General features: G+C 40.2%; 1 protein-coding gene across 11 annotated transcripts in view; it reads left to right on the top strand.

Moving 5' to 3' along the window:
• Positions 1-16321, top strand: part of Hivep2 (HIVEP zinc finger 2) — a 192413-nt gene extending 176092 nt beyond the window's left edge. For all 11 annotated transcript variants that reach the window (XM_060380245.1, XM_060380246.1, XM_060380242.1 and 8 more), the window contains 4 exons: positions 3793-3968; positions 7906-8007; positions 8725-9620; positions 13848-16321. In XM_060380245.1, the coding sequence (XP_060236228.1) occupies positions 3793-3968; positions 7906-8007; positions 8725-9620; positions 13848-14678 (2005 nt within the window). In that variant the 3' untranslated portion in view covers positions 14679-16321. The remainder of the gene's footprint in view (positions 1-3792; positions 3969-7905; positions 8008-8724; positions 9621-13847) is intronic.
• Positions 16322-17452: the final 1131 nt, after the last annotated feature.

Here is a 17452-nt window from a genome sequence, read left to right as displayed (position 1 = left end):
CTCTTGCAGAGACTCTAAAGGAAATTCCTTTTCCAGTCAAATTTATGAACTTCATACATCTTCTTCTGGGGCATGTTCAGTGAGCATGTTCCCACACGCATGGAGTTTTCACATCTCTAATACGTGAAATCTACATTGGCAACCTTTTAGCGTCACTTAAGTTCCTTCATTCTTCACTACTTTATGGGCATATGGCTTACTGCATGGCCATATTGTGTTCTGTGTTGGTATAAGTGGAATAATTCATACTTCTGTATATTTTTAAGAAATAGTTTCTTTCAACTGCAGACTCTCATGGGATACTGATAGCTTCCCCACCCATGCCCTATTTTGTTATTGATTGATGTCAAGGTAGCATATTGCATTTATTTCCCTGTGTTCTCTGTCTCCATTGGTATATAGCAACATCTTCTTAAATTTTCTGAGCCAGTGAAACTCAAGTAGTAAGATCCAATAGTTTTGTTGTATACATGATTTAGAAAATATATGTGTGTGTAATAGCTAGTTTTATGTATCAAGAGAAATATATTATTTGATGTAATCCATGGAAGAAGTCTAGATATATGATTTTAGCTAAAATTTTTAACTACATTAATTAAATTTTGATGATTATGTTATTAGTGTTATCTCACCAATCCATCAGTAAATTACTTAGTTTCATGAACATACTTTTAGTCCAGTGTTATTTGGAGGATAAAATAAAGTTGCTTTTTACTATAAAAATCTTGACTGCTGAAACTGTTTGTCTTAGCGCTACCAATTTGGAGTTAGTTATTATACTTGAGTTGCCCTTGGATTTTTGCCCCATTTAGGCATAAAATCTTTTTTAAATTGTTTAAAATGTATTTGTAATTTGTATATTCACTTTATATCCTGTTCGTATTCCACTCTCTTCTCCTCTCTGCTTCTTTTCTCCTGGTTCCACCCTCCCACTCTCTTCCCTCTATCCCTGCTCCCCTTCTCTTCAGAAAAGGGGAACCTCCCAATGCACCCCAAAATATCAAGTCACATCAGTACTGAGCTCATTCTCATCCACTGAGGCTAGACAGGCAGCCCCATTGGAGGGAAGTGATTGAAAAGCAAGCAACAGAATCTATGTCATAGACAGCGCCCACTCAACTTACTAGGGAACCCACATGAAGACCAAACTTCCCATTGGTTACATATGTATAGAGTTTCTAGGTCCAGTCCATGCATGTTCTTTGGTTGATGCTTCTGGCTCTGTAGGTCCCCATGGTTCTAGATTAGTTGACTCTGTTGTTCTTCTTGTGGTGTTCTTGTCTCCTCCAGGTCCTTCTATTTCCCCCACCCCCAGCTCACCACCACAGTCTTCTACAAAACCCCCTGAACACCACTTAATGCTTGGCTGTGAGTCTCAGCATCTGATTCAGTCAGCTGCTGGATGGAGCCTTTCAGAGGACAGTTATGAACCCGGCTGTAAACATAGCAGAGTGTTGTTAATGGTGTCAGGGGTTGGCTCTCTTCCATGGGGTGATCTCAGGTTGGGCCAGGTACTGGTTGGTTCATCCCTCAGTCTCTACTCTGTATTTCTGCACATCTTGTAGGCATGGTAAATTTTGGGCTGAAGTTTTTGTAGGTGGGTTAGTGTTCCCCTCCCGCCACTATAAGTCTTTCCTGGCTATAAGGTGGCCTCCTCAGTCTCCATATTCCCCACTGCTAGGAGGCTCAGCAAGAGTCACCCTTGTATCCTCCCTGGAGCCTACCCTGTCACAGGTCTCCAACTTGTCTCAGAGAAAGATCAAGTCATTTAACCACAGTTGCATGTATGCATGAACTTGGCTTCAGTGCTCTTTTGACATCCTTCATTCCATTATGTAAATGAGACCATTTATTTTATCTTTCATCTTGGAGACAGAATGGTCTCCAAGACTCAGTCACCATCCTTTTATGCAGCAGCCTTCTTCAGAGCAGTGTATATATCCCACTGGCTTACAGAAGCCATCAATATTACTGTATGCTTTTGTGTACCTCTCTTTACCAACAAAGAATATAAGTGAAAATATGTCTTAACATCTCATTCACTGTGTTTTGATGATTCAGAAAAGTTGCACATACATTTTATTTTCTGTTTCTAACCCAATCATTTTTAAATCTCTGAATTAATAATTCTCTACCAATTTCTGGTAACCAGGCATTCATTCCAAACTGTGTTTTCACCTGTTAAGTTATTGATTGCAAAGTGGTAAATGGCAACAACAAAGGACTCCTAACCAGATTATCCTGATTATCTACTTGATAGGGTTAATAAGTGTTTCTTTAAATTACTGTTTTTCAAAATCCATTATGTATCAGATATATTTGTGTGTTTTCAGAAATATTGGCTTTCTATAAAATCACCATATCCCCTTAAGCAATTTCACCTCATTAGGAAAAGAGACTGAAACTGAATGAAAAAGGATATTTTTGTACCTTGAGGATTTGCTATGCTTTATTATAAAATTCAAGTGTGAGAAGAAAACCAGTTTAAAAAACAAACCATAGTTGAAATGTTTTATAAAAGCAGAAAGGCATACACATTTGATGGCCCTCATTTTCCCCCTAGATTAGATTATCCATAGCAGAGTTTGTATTCCAATATGTGGATGGTGATTTTTCTTGAACAGCCTTTAACTGTTTGAATGTAATTCAATGTAATTTGAATGTTTTTGTACCTGTTGGGGTGTTAGCTAGAGCAAGGTGGGAATAGTTGCAAGCCTCTTAGAATGAAAAGCCAACTGTAGGTCTAAATACCATTAAGGAAATCCACAATGAACAAGGATTTTTGCATATTAGGATACCGTTGGAAGCTATACAAAATATCCCCATAAATGCTTCCTTTCCAGAATGATAAGGGTTCTAACATTCTAGCCCTGCTGTGATGTAAGAGCTCATACTAGTCACTGAACTTTGCAGCAAAAATCTACTGTGTTCTAATCTAAATCTATGTGATTTATCATGTGCCTTGCTTTCTCAACAAAATGAGGTGGCAGAGCACTGGGTAGGTTTCTCCTCTTCTATCTGAGACTTTCTTCATCTCCTCAAGTTTATAAAAGTAGGTTGCCTCAGATACCCTTTCAGACATCTCTGTGAAATCCTTCAGGAAACAAATGCTAATTTTATTGCAGTCTCTAGTTCTCATTATGCAACAATGCCTTCAGGAAGCCAGTCAAAATTTAGATTCCACGTTTGTACAGATTCATGATCCTGGGAAAAACAGATCGAATCTGTAGACAACAGTTGGTGAGCCGAGCTTAGCCTGTGTAAAGTCGAAATTTCTGAGGCACACATGTGCCAGGATTGCAAAAATAAAGTGGAAACTTGCAAAGGAGCTTTCTATTTTCAGTTATGCTAATTTTATCAAACGTAGAAGAGTGTTTGCACACGTATATTGTAGATGATGTCATGTTAACATATTATTCACGAGACTTGATTATTCTAATATGTTGATGTGTTTTTGGTGATGTTCTTTGATTGGAGGCTATACTATTTCCAAAAGTAGTCAGTCCAGGTTTGTATATCTTTGGGTCTATGTAAGCCAACTGGAACATTTGTATATTACATCTGTAAATTTGTAATTGCACATAGAATGACATTTTGCTTACAGTGATAAATCTGTTATGTAATTGTCTCAATTATTTGCTGAATAAACTTCCCAGGGTTCAAAGAAGTCAAGTCATTAATAATTGGAAAAGACACTCATAAAAATTGAAGTCAGGCAATGATTAGCTTTTGGCTTGATTGATCACATGCTAAGGGTTTAAAATCACACTGGACTGCCTCTTCTTCAAATAGGTACAAGTCAAATGAAGATTATGTGTATGTCAGGGGACGTGGACGTGGAAAGTACATTTGTGAAGAATGTGGAATTCGCTGTAAGAAGCCAAGCATGCTCAAAAAACATATACGCACTCATACTGATGTCCGGCCCTATGTATGCAAGTTATGTAATTTTGCCTTCAAAACAAAAGGTATGAGCCCAGATTTTGCTGCTGCTGTTATTTTGGAGGAAAAGTTTCAGGATAATTTCTGGCTACTTAGGATTCTGCGTACTATTTTGTAATTCACTTTCACTAACCATAGAGTGTTTTGTTTGTGAAAATATGACCCTCTGAGATATATTTCCACCTTCCTGTCCAGGATCAAAGGATGTGTGTGAGACTGTGAGACTTCTTTTCTGACTAATTAAGAGCTACAGACTCATGGCCAGGCAGGTTGTCTCTGAAGGAAGTGGCTTAGAAGTGCCTACATAACTATCACTTCATGTTGGAAATTTATGTGGGCTAGATAATATGTGCACCAATAATGAAATTCTGCAGGGAGACAATGCATGAGTCACAGTGGATGCAAGGAAAGCAACTGCGAAGAAAATATGTGCCCATGGTCAGTTTCAAGAGTATAAATAATGTAAAGAGCCACAGACTCCCTGGTGGGCCCCTCCATCCACAGCTGCATTAATTATACATAGAGATTTGATAGCTTCTGCTCCGTTTATTTATCAGCATGGAGACAAGTCTTTCTCTCAGACCTCAACAGTTAATCTCATCCAACTAGGACCTGCCTTGAAATAACATTCCGTCATTGTCAAATATCTCTTTTAGTAGGCTTATTGATATAGAAATGTTTCACTTGAGGTTTCCTCACTTAAATTCATGTTGTGTGTCACATCTATCTAAGGTAGCATGTAGACAGCCCCTCATTAACCCTGCTTAATTTCCAGTGTCATGCCATCTAATTTTAAGATCAGGTAACCTGCTCTGATATCACCAATTAAAAGCAGGTTTGAATTATGATAATCTAGTATACCTATCTCAGTTGTAGCCACAATCTTTAACTGTGCTCTTTGACAAAAGTATAAATGTTTAGTGTCTTCGAATATCTGTTTATTAGGGGAGTATTTTATGTGTCTGGAATGCATCATTTGAAGCCAAAAAGGGAGAGAAAACATATATATTTTATATTTCAAGAGAAATAAGCATGCTGCTCTTTAAGAATGCTCTATATCTTTGTCCCTTAGTGTGATCCAACTTAGTGAGGCGTCCCTAGGAGGAAGGAAAATTAAAAGTTTGATTTTAGGACACACTGCAAGTTCTCCAGTAACTCTAAAGGTTGTGTCTTCCCTGGGCATTCAGGTTTGCTGTTGTGAGAGAGGCATCAAACTGGATTGTTGAACAGTTTATTTCTAGATAGATGTTTAAATCTGCTTCTGAACCATTGTGGGAACTCTCACCTTGAAAGAGTGGACTTTTGGTCATGAGTGGAATTTCTTTGTCAACCTTTGGAAGAATGCAGCCAGAGGTCTAGGAATTTGGGGGTGAACAAAGCATTCTGGGAAGCCCCACAGGGTTCATCCCCGCTGAAATATCAACTTTTCAGACTTTTGTCCTCTTAGCACAAGCCTGTTCTAAGGACCAGTCCCTCCTCCTTGCCTGCACCAAGCTCCCACCACCCTTCTGCTCTCCTTGTTCTGGTCTGCTGCTTCAGGTGCTCAAGGCTTCTGCAAACCAAAGTCAAGGCGGGATTTTTTCCCCCAGTTCCAACTTGTAGCTACAAATCTAATCTGAAGATATAAACCTACTCAGAAGAAGTGAACCAAAATGAGTTCCTCTTTGCAATACGAACATATGTGTGTGTGTATGTGTACATATACACGCTTCATATATACTATGTATGAAGAAGCACACAGATGCTCATTCCCCTCTATAAAGTACTCTATTACTGGCACACAGCTCACATTCTTTGGTATACTTTAAATAATTTCTGGGTTACTTGAATACCGTATACAATGTAATTGCTATGCAAGTTTTTTTAATCATGTTGTTTATGGAATACTCATAAAGAAGTTTGGATTTGTTCAGTACAGACAGTAGGTTTTCATTTTGTTGTTACTATCCTTGGGTGGTTGAGTGTACAGAGGTGGAAGTCATGTGCACAGAGCGCTGGCTGTAAATTATCGCGACACACTTTACATCTTACCCATTTCCACAGCATGTGCACACATGCACGCACACATACAAACTGTAGCAGAAAGAGATGAGTTTCATGACTTCTTAGAAACTTAATGAAGGTTAATTCACTTATATCTTTAAGAATTAACATATCCAGTTTTTAAATTCATTTTAATTTTTTTCTCATTTATTTATTTTATTCACTTTACATCCTTGTAGCCCCTTTTCTCCTCCCCTCCCAGTCCCCCCCTCTCTCTCTCTTTCCTCCCCCTGTCTCCCCTTTTTCTCAGAAAAGGGGAGCTTCCTTCCCCATCCATCCCAGATAATAAAGTTGCATCAGGACTGAATGTGTCCTCTTCACCTGCAGCCTGGCAAGGCAGTTCCACCAAGTGAGTCCATGTCTGATGCAGTCCCCACTTACCTTACTAGAGGACCCAGTTGAAGCCTAAGCTAGCCCCATCTGCTATATATTTTTAGGGGAGCCTAGGTCCAGTTCACGCATGGTCCTTGGTTGATGCTTCACTCTCAGCAAGTCCCTCTGGCCCCTGGTTAGTTGGCTCAGTTGTTTTTCTTGTGGAGCTCCTTTCACCTCCAGGTCTTTTTCTCTTTCTTCCCACTAGTCCCCAAGACTTCCTACACATAGACCAATGTTTGGCTGTGATTCTCAGCATCTGTTTTGAGGTGCTGCTGGGTAGAGCCTCTCGGAGGACAATTCTGTCAGGTTTCCGTTAGCAAGCTTAGCTCAGTACTGTTCATAATGTTAGGGGTTGGCACTATCTGATAGGGTGGGTCTTTCGCTGGGCCAGGCATTGGCTGTGCATTTCTTCAATCTCTGCTCTGTCTGCACTATCTTTATCTCTGCATATTTCATAGGCAGCATAAGTTTGGGGTTGAAGTTTTTGTGAGTGGGTTAGTATCCCCTGCCCTTTGCTAGAAGACTAGTCTAGTTAGAGGGTGTCCTCTTCAGTCTCTGCTACCAGGAGTCTCTGCTTGAGTCCCCCTCATATCCTCCCAAGAGTCTACCCTGACTTAGGTCTCCAGCTTGTCACAGAGATGTCCCTATCCTCAGTTTCTCTTTTTTCTACAGGCATTCTGTCCTCTCTTCTTGGCTCTCCTCGGGTCTGAGCTCCACCTTCTTAATTCTCTGTGCCCTCTCTCCTACTTTGTTCCCTCTCTTCAGCTATTAGCTCTACGTATTCTATATCACCTTCTGAATAGGATTTATACATCCTCACTTGGGTACTCTTTATTACTTTTCTTCTTTGGCTCTGTGCCTCATAGTTTGCTTATCTTGTATGATGTGGCTCAAATCCACTTGTAAGTGAGTGCATAACATGTGAATCTTAGTGGTCTGGGTTACCCGATTCAGGATGTTCTTTTCTGGTTCCATCCATTTGCCTACAGATTTTATGATTTGTTTTTAATATCTGAGTAGTATTCTGTTGTGTAAATGTGCCACAGTTTTATGGAAACAACCTATATAAAGTTTTTGAATTATTAAAAATTACAGATAATATGTTTTGATAAGAGCAATAACTGTAGAAATGTTTGTACTGGAGCTATAAAAATGTATAGAATTCCTAGAAATATAAGCAACAAGTTAATAATAATGTGAGATAGTAATTTTAAAAAAAATAGTTAATTGTGATTTATTTATTTAAGCATAGTTCTATTATAGAGAAAAAAGGCCTTAATCATGCTGAGTGTCCTCCAAGGCGTCTGGGAACCTGCACTTGAAAATCAGGTGCATACTAGCATGTTGCATAGAGTGTATAACAGACTATAACATGGTGATTTCATCAGGACAAATAAACACGTGCCAGATGCCTGCATTTATCCCTGAGTCTCTTTTGGTAATTTTTATGGTATTAAAAATGTATATGCACAAGTTAGCTCATCACACACATTTTGCATCAGTTATCATAGTTAATACTCTTGTTTTCTTGTTTACATTTTCTAGGAAACCTAACAAAACACATGAAATCTAAAGCACACATGAAAAAATGCCTGGAGCTGGGTGTCTCAATGACATCAGTGGATGACACGGAAACAGAAGAAGGAGGTGTGTAGCTTACTGAACTGAGTGGCCTTTTTCGGTGGGCTTTATGGCCCAGTGATTGCATGCCACTCTGTTAAGTACTCTTTGCAGGAAATGAAATGATACACTGAATTGCTTGAAAGCTAGTAAGGAGAAAGAAAAACATTTTCAGGGTAACTTGTTTTAGAGGTGAGGAGGCCTTACTAGCAAAATACTTTTATCTAAAACCATGAGGGAATGTGTGCATGCAGAAGGCAATGTAACTGTGATTTATTTTCTGTGATTGGGAGGAAATTGAAAGCATTTTAATGTGTTAGTATTCCTACTGAGAGGAAACATAGCAGAAAAAATATCCATCATTAACCTCAGTAGAGAACCTGGAGGTTGGCAAATCTCCTGAGGTACCTCTCTTCTATTTACCATGCTCCTGAAGCAGGGGAGACAGGCTGTCACTTCCCTTTTTCCTGTCAGCATTGGTCAGTAGCAATACTAGCCACATCCACTTATTTTGAGTTGCATAATGAGGGTTCTCTGAAGTCTGAAATATGATATCCTATTTGATTCTCCGGGATGAAACCAAATAGGCAAGGACAATTAAGTGTCCAGGGGTAGTTTGGAGACATGATTGTTTCAGGGGACAAGGAGATAAGGAAACTTTAGAGAAGAGTCTTGGGACAGTTACAAGTTCCTAGCCTGGAAACTGGGATCTTAATCACTGTTATCATTGTTGGTTTCTTTCAGAAAATATGGAAGATTTGCACAAAACATCTGAGAAGCATAGCATGTCCAGCATTTCAACTGATCACCAGTTCTCTGATGCTGAGGAATCTGATGGGGAAGACGGAGATGACAATGATGATGATGATGAAGATGATGACGACTTTGATGACCAAGGAGATTTGACACCCAAAACAAGATCAAGAAGTACCAGTCCTCAGCCTCCAAGATTCTCCTCCTTGCCCATTAATGTTGGCGCTGTACCCCATGGAGTTCCTCCAGATAGCTCTCTGGGACATTCTTCATTGATCAGCTATTTGGTTACTCTACCTAGTATTCAGGTGACTCAGCTCATGACACCCAGTGATGCTTGTGAAGACACCCAAATGACAGAATATCAGAGGCTGTTCCAGAGCAAAAGCACAGACTCTGAGCCAGACAAAGACAGGTTAGACATCCCAAGTAGCATGGATGAAGAGGCCATGTTGTCTTCAGAGCCAAGTTCCTCCCCAAGAGACTTCTCCCCCTCAAGCCACCATTCCTCACCAGGATACGATTCTTCACCCTGTCGAGATAATTCGCCAAAGAGGTATCTGATACCCAAAGGAGATTTGTCACCCAGAAGACATTTGTCACCTAGAAGAGATCTGTCACCCATGAGGCATCTGTCACCGAGAAAGGAAGCTGCATTGAGGAGGGAGTTGTCCCAAGGGGATGCTTCACCAAGGAGGCATTTGTCCCCCAGGAGACCACTGTCTCCTGGAAAAGACATTACAGCAAGAAGAGACCTCTCTCCCAGAAGAGAGAGAAGGTATATGACCACCATCAGAGCACCGTCTCCCAGAAGGGCTTTGTATCATAACCCACCACTATCCATGGGACAGTATCTGCAAACAGAGCCAATTGTATTGGGGCCTCCTGTAAGTATAAGCTGTGTTTTCTTTCCACCAAAGCTGCAGAACATTGGTACCACTTATAGCATAGTAATAAGGCATTTATTATAATATGGGTGTTTCTCAAGAGGAAAAGTGAGCCTATTAACGCAAATATCAGGAAGACATTTTTATTAAACACCATGTTGGTGACATAGCTGTGGCATTATTCCAAGTACAATATCGCATCATTGCAGGAGTGAACTTCCAGTTAGAAACAGGTGAAACATTCTGAATGTTTCCTAAGCTTAACTAATTATAGACATGAGCCAAAACTCTTAGGTGTATCCATGGGAATGTCATGCTTGCATAGACAAACATGAAGATGTGTTAGTGATTTGCACCCTTCAGCAGGTGAGGACTCTGATCCCAACATCACCCTTGACTTCCAAAATGATTTTTAAAATCATTTTAAATTTTAAAATAATTTAAATTTTAAATAATTTAAAAATTATTTTTAAAATCATTACATTGTTCAACATGAGTGAACATGCAGAAATGGTTAGAACCTGGGAAAAGGCAATGTGACACTCTAGTAGCTCATAAGGTAAAGGCATAAAGGTCTCTGCCATTTTGGTTTTTGGTTGTTGCTATTGTTAGCATCTGGTGTAGATATTCAGTGAGGATGGGGGCTGGAGAATAAACAGTTAGAGAACTTGGAGAGAATATCCTGAGGCTTCTATTTTTACCTTTACTATAAACTTAGGTTGCAGCAGTAGTGGGCCTGGACCACACTGAAACCATAGGTTCAGTAATAAGCCCCAGAAAGGCCGTTGTTTTGCCTTATTCCACAACACTGCCCAACAGATCACAGTGGCTCTGTCTATTGGGTAGGATTGTTGAACAGCAGACAAGGAGCACAGAGGCGCGCTGCCTCCTGAGTTTGTTTCCCTTAAAAGTGGCTTTAGGTTCTTGATCTTCATTCCTGCCCGTAATGTTTTTGCTTCGAATTCTGACTGACATAGAATGACCTTTCTTGGGCATAGAAGGCCCTGCCATTTCCTGGCTCTGTCTGTCTCTGTCCTGGTGGCCAGTTTCGTCCCTCACCTACTGTTGTCTTGATTCATAAGCTCATTCTGTCATTCTAAAACTTCAGGAATGCTCCCTGCTTTCCTCCCTGTGGTGTCCTCATCACCCTCTTTTCATAAGCAGGGTACAAAGTTGCTCTTGCTGCTACAGTCTTGTGGAGACATGCCCAGCAGCCTGGACATGATTGATTTCAAACTAATGAATTAACAAGCTAAGAAAAAGTGCCACATTTCTGCAAGTTTCTGTATTTTATGTAGCATAAGTCACTACATCCTGACTGGGATGCTGGAAATCCCTCTGGGGTAGTGTCAAATACTTCCTCTGTAGAGACGTGGAGATGCTGGCAGGTGTTTTAAACTAGTTCTGATCCATCATCCCTGAAGCTTCTGATTCTCCTACCAGCCAAGTAGATCATAACTGGCCTATATGTGGTGGTAGAATTCATTCAGACAGCAGCATCATGAAACAGCCAGTGATTTATGATTTACCATGCTGTTAGACTCAGGCCTTGTTTTTTGTTTGTTTGTTTTCTTTCTTTCTTTCTTTTTTTGAATGAGGGTCTGTCTCAGTTTATAGTGTAGTTGAAGACTGCCTTGAGTGAGGCAGTCAGTGTTCACTCTCCCCCTGGTTTGTGTGGTTTTGGTTAGGTTGTCTTGCCTCATGGCCACTCTTGTCATTTAGACTGCATCAGTGGGAATCTGTCCCTAAAAGAAGGTTTCACACAGCTGTAAGCAGTGCAGTGAGGTTGTGCCTTACCACATCAGGCGCCTTTCCCTGTCAGCTTTCACCTTTTCTTCATCTGCTACTTCTCTGCTCCCATGAAGCCTGACTCTTCTGTCTTCTAGCTCTTCCAGCTCCCAGAAGCCCTACCACACTGTTGACAAGATGATTAGGGCAATAGTTTTAGTGCCTGGCTTATATACATGTGCAAAATATGTATCATATATGTATGCAAACATATATGTCTACATAAATCTCATTTAACTCACAGTGGAACTTGGCATTCATTTTTTTCTGTTATTTAACTAATACTGAAATATGGACACAACATTATGATAAGGTTCAAGTCACTAAGCAATAGGAGGGAGTGAAGGAGAGACTAAAGCAAAGCAATTCAAAACTTTACAGGAGTCTATTTGTGATCTGAAAGACTTTGGTAAATGGAACCTGAAAGTGTGTGGCAATGTCTAGCTAGCTCCCTAGCTGTCCTAGCTGTGGACATGGCTAATTGTAGAAATTTATCATCACTTCACTTCTGTTCAGTGACAGTCTGAATGTGAAATGTCTAGTGAGAGCAGAAGATTTTATTAGCTTTAGGACACATGGAGTGTGCTCCAGCTTTAGAGGTGAACTCATTACTTCCCTATCAGCCCGGAGTCAGGATTTCAAGTAGCTTTGTGTGATTCAACATCTTCCCTATTCCTTCCACCCACCCGTTCCTCAGAAAACTTAGATTTCTACTCTGAGGACCTGATGGCACAAAGAACAGACAAAAGTCAAATCACCCAAGTCACATTTTACTTTAAGCTTTAAATCTGAGATAACTGTGGTTTACAAATAATTCATTTTCTTCAGAGATTGCTACACATCTTAGGGTTCCTCTGCCTCACCTGCTCTTCTCTAAAACAGAGTGAGTGTGTAGAGTTCATGTGTACACAGCATTTCCAGGATTCTTTTTGAGTCCTGAAATGTTCATGCATCCTAGTTTGTGAGGTCCTGGTGATTCCCGGGCTGGTGATTGTACTGTTTCATCTGTGTTGCAGAATAAATCATTTGTCTGCAGCTTGGATAAGATGTAGCTCAGAGCAGGACAAATTCCGAGCATTACACAGTAGCAGACATATGCATAATTTATAGCTCCTAGGCCAGGCTCGAATCTAAATAAAACGGTGTGAATCTTTAATAGTAGGATTCAGCCCTTGAATCTGAGAGCTGAGGCTTCCTTGAGATGAATTATGATTTTTGAGATTGCTTTCCTAGATTATGACCATACTTGACAAGTTTTAATCTACCTTGGGTTCTCAAATAAACAAACAGTGAAGTCCATTATTAATGAATCATAGCAAAAATCTGACAAATTCACTGGAGCCTGATAAGCTGGCAATCTGAATTATGTCTGCTATTGAAAACCAGTATAACAAATAAAATCTTCATTTCAGGCCTAAAACCATGAAATCTGAAGTTCTGAGTCAAATTTTTAAATACTTTTACTTCATTAATTTCATTCGTGTTATATGTAATACCAGCAGGGAAATTGAGGCATAATTCTCTTTGATTCCCAGCTATGAAGTTGGATATATGTGATTAACTAAAGTACATGTGATAGTTAACGACTACTTCCTTCTTTTCAAACACCACCATTTCTGTAAGATTTAGCCTTGAACTGGGAATTAAAGAAGCCTGCATTCTTTATTGGGCCTCTTCTTGGTAGGAATGTACTCTCATAGTCCAGTGTCCTGTACAGTAAGACTTTTCCTCGGCAGACATATCGTCCATTAGATTAGTGCTTACAAAGAGAACTCTCCTGAGTAGGGATGCATTTTTGTAGGTTGAGGCCTACAAAAATATATCCCTGTGTGTGGAAGAGTGTTTCATAAAAGCCTGTTACCAATTTGTCATTTCTATCAAATCTCAGGAATATCTTTCAGTGCAGCCTAATACATAAATCCTATTAAGACCTGGGCTTAAAAATCTTGGTTCTTGCTGCATAGGATGGTGACTGGAGCTAAGGTTACACAGATGGTTTACACTTGGACTTGAGGGTTGGATGTGGGAGCTGGGAAGGAGAATAGAGACTTGTCCCCAGCTCTTCCCATTAATATTTACTAGTAGTTTTTTCCATGTTTTGTTTTGTTATTTTGATTTGTTAGTTGTTTTCCTGGTGGATCCATTCTTTTTATTGGCTCTTATGAAGAAACTAACCAGCATGTGATTTTGTGCCTAGTGGAAAATACACTGGATGCTTTAGCACTTTGCTGTTTGCTAACAAAAGCCATTGTCCGTAGGCCAGCACCTTCAATAAAGAACTGGGAAAAGATAGATGAGAAAACTATTCTGTTTTGAGAAATTCTTTTTAGGTGTTGGGCATCCTGAGGGAGGAAGGGGAAAAGAGAGGGAGAGAGGGAAGAACTTTAGTGCAGAATGGAAAGTGAGCCGATCTGAACTCTGTGCTGTTTTCCTATGTAGAATCTAAGAAGAGGATTACCTCAGGTTCCTTACTTCAGTCTCTATGGAGACCAAGAAGGTGCTTATGAACATCATGGCTCCAGCCTTTTCCCTGAGGGTCCTACTGACTATGTCTTCAGTCATCTTCCACTCCACTCTCAGCAGCAAGTACGAGCTCCTATCCCCATGGTGCCAGTTGGTGGGATCCAAATGGTTCACTCCATGCCACCGGCCCTTTCTGGTTTACATCCTCCACCCACATTGCCTCTGCCCATGGAGGGCTCTGTGGAGAAGAAAGGAGCTCCAGGGGAGGCCTTTACTAAGGATCCCTACACCCTTTCCAGGCGGCAAGAGAAACAAGCCCTCCACGTTTTGCAGTCACAGTCATCTGGTCTACCTAGCTCTCCCTCTTCCCCACGGCTATTGATGAAACAGAGTACTTCAGAAGACAGCCTAAATTCCACAGAGAGGGAACAAGAGGAAAACATACAGACTTGTACAAAAGCCATCGCCTCACTCCGGATTGCCACAGAAGAGGCAGCTCTTCTAGGGGCTGATCAGCCTACATGGGTGCAGGAGCCCAACCAGAAACCCTTGGAAAGTGCACAGGTCAACATTAGACACTTCAGTGGGCCTGAGCCAGGTCAGCCCTGCACCTCAGCTGCCCACCCTGACTTACAAGATGGCAAAAAGGACAGTTTTGGTACATCACAGACTGCAAAAGCTCACTCCACGTTTTACAGCAAGAGCAGTGTGGATGAGAAGCAGGCAGACTTTCATAGCAGCAAGGAATTATCTTTAAGCACAGAGGAAGGCAATGAATCTTCATCAGAAAAGAATCAATTACATTGATCTGAAGTGCATGGACACATTCATTTCCACATTTCCCCCACACACCCTTTTTTTTTGTTTTTCTAAGAATAGAAGTAACCGAGTTGATAGCATGCCTGTCCTAAGTTACAGTAGTTGGCTATTATAAATACTTTTGTTACTTTAAAAACAATTAGGTAAATTAACAAGTCATCTTGAGCCTGACCAAACAAAATTTGAAATTAACCTATTGGGTCTGGTACTTTTAAAATTGTACAGATGTTTGTGCCTTTTCTTTACTTTGCTTATATTCTTATAAGCATTTTTTAGCAGTAATTTGTACATATTTTAGAATTTGTGTATCTGCTTTGTAATAATAAATGTATTTCCTCTTTTGGACACTTGGATCTAAATGGTGTAAAGCAAAACAGCATCAATATATATGTGAGGTTGCACTAAAACATATTTTTATATGATAAAAACTGAACAGCTTTTATGTACAGCTCTGATTCTGTAATACTAATATTTATTTTGTTTCATAAATTGTACATTTTTCTTAATGTTGTGGATTGCTTTTCTATGTGAAGCATGGATTTGCTGTTGTGTAACTAGAACAGAAATGTTCACTGTAAGCAAGATATTTAAACTAGAATATCTTATTCTGCACTTATGCATTAGTTACAAAAAAAGATAAAGGACGTATCAGTCGGTTCTTAACCTGTAAATTCTTTTTGTCTCGTTTGCTGGATTGACAATAACTTAAGTGCTGATTGTGATTTTAAATGGATAGTACCGTAAAGCATTAAAGTAAACAACGTGCTATTGTGAGTTTTTTCAAAGCTTTATCAATCAGTTATAAATAATATTAAAAGTATTTGGTCTTATGTGAACATGTTGATCTATATACTCATCTAAAAATATGGGAAAACATTCCGCCCCATGTAAATATGTACAAGTGCATCACTGGTACAGTTTTGTGTAACTCAGTTGGACACTAGGTTGCCACAGACCTAAGCTAGAGTCTTTAAAACTTAAAAGTGGCAGAGCACATGGGCCTGTGTAGAACTTGGTTATCGGCCGGCCCGGTGGCTTGGTAGGCAGTGCTGTGCGCTGCCCACGGAGAAGACCTGGGCTTGAAAATCTTGGTTCTTGCTGCGCAGGATGGTGACTGGAGCTAAGGCTGCACGGATGGTTCGCACTTGGACTTGAGGGTTGGGTGTGGAAGTTGGGAAGGGGAATAGAGACCTGCCCCCCAGCTCTTCCCATCAGCCTGTCCATATGGTTACAGGGTTAGCATCAGCATTAGGGGATGTCACCTCACCCCTTTGTACAGGGAAAGGGTGTCACTCCTAGCTGTCTCAGGGGGAATGAGGAAGAGAAGCCTTCAAGAGAAAGCAGCTCTGGGTAGGAGGAAGTTTTTTTTTTTTTTTTTTTATATAACCTTCAGAACAGCTTTTGATCAGTGTTGAAGGTGGGAAGAGCCTTTGCAGGTCCAGAAGAGCAGAGCGGGGGGGGGGGGGGGGTACAGCAACATGTGCACACGCATGCACATGTATGTGCATGCGCACACACAATCTGGATTATCTTTGTGCTATATAGTGGATTATAATTCTGTGAAACCAAGTTTGTATATTGAATTACATTAAGGAGTGTTCTTTAAAAAGAGAAATAAATATACAACTACATGCTTGAGGTGTCCAGTTCTTGTGTGTGTGTGTTACATTTTGTTTCTGATTTTGTTCCTTAGAGGATTCTGATGCTATTACCTACACTCTGATTTTAATTGCTAGGTTCTATCCATTCTGAGGCATCCCAACAGCAGATAGTCTTTAACAAGTGACAAGTATTTATTGGCTTCCATGAGTCATCTGATTAGCCCAGATTGCAGGCAGTTTCTAGAGCCTGAGAAATAGAAAAGCTTGAGCCTGGGAAGCACGCACTGTGAGTGGAGTCACTTTCCTCTCTCCCTCTCCCTCTCAGTACACAGACACATATGCAGATTAAATTCTGCCAGAGAAATCTCTTAGCTGATGTTTTTGAAGTCAAAAATCATCAGAAATAGACCATAAAATATCCACAAATTGCTTTTAGTAATAAAAGCAATAAATGGCCGTAGAAGGTTGAAATCTCCTTATTTTTATTATAAAAATCTCAGTTGGTAGGTTTATACATTCCCTTTTGTTTTAAGTCAGACTCTTTCATCACTAAGGGAAATTGAAGGTGAACACAGCAGACCACCTGAGAATATCTGAGACATGTTGATTATATAGTTTTTGCCTTAGTCTTCTGATATGCTGTGTGTGTGAGTGATGGAGAAAGACACGGGGTAGCATTCTGGGCCTTTGCTTTTACCTACGTCATCACTTGTGTTCATCATTTGTTCCTGAGTACTGCTTGAGTACCCATTATGAGCTGAGGTGATGATGGGCATCTTCAGTGGAGGAGTATGTTTGTTTTCCAGAAGCTCACATAAGTAGCAGAGATTGATACGTGAGCAAATGTTAGAATTAACCACACTGGGAATTATACTGTAGCCAGGATTTGTAATCAGGACTGCACTTTTGCAAGTAGGAAGAAGGAGAGCAACATAGCCTTCAAATATAGCCCGGAAATAATAGATTGACAAACTCAACACACTTCCGTCATGTGCAGTGGGGCACCATTCTGTGTGCTGGGGGTTCTGTACAGAGCAAAGCAGATTATTGCCGTTCTATAATCTATATTTTAATGGGGTACATTAGGAGAAAATGAAGTGGGAAAGCACGGATGTCATGACCCAGGATGAGTGAAGGTGTACATAAATAAAAAGGAGCAAA

This window comes from Meriones unguiculatus, chromosome 3 (assembly GCF_030254825.1).
Source record: "Meriones unguiculatus strain TT.TT164.6M chromosome 3, Bangor_MerUng_6.1, whole genome shotgun sequence".
Classification (NCBI taxonomy): Eukaryota; Metazoa; Chordata; class Mammalia; order Rodentia; family Muridae; genus Meriones; species Meriones unguiculatus.
This window is presented reverse-complemented; position numbering and strand designations above follow the sequence as displayed.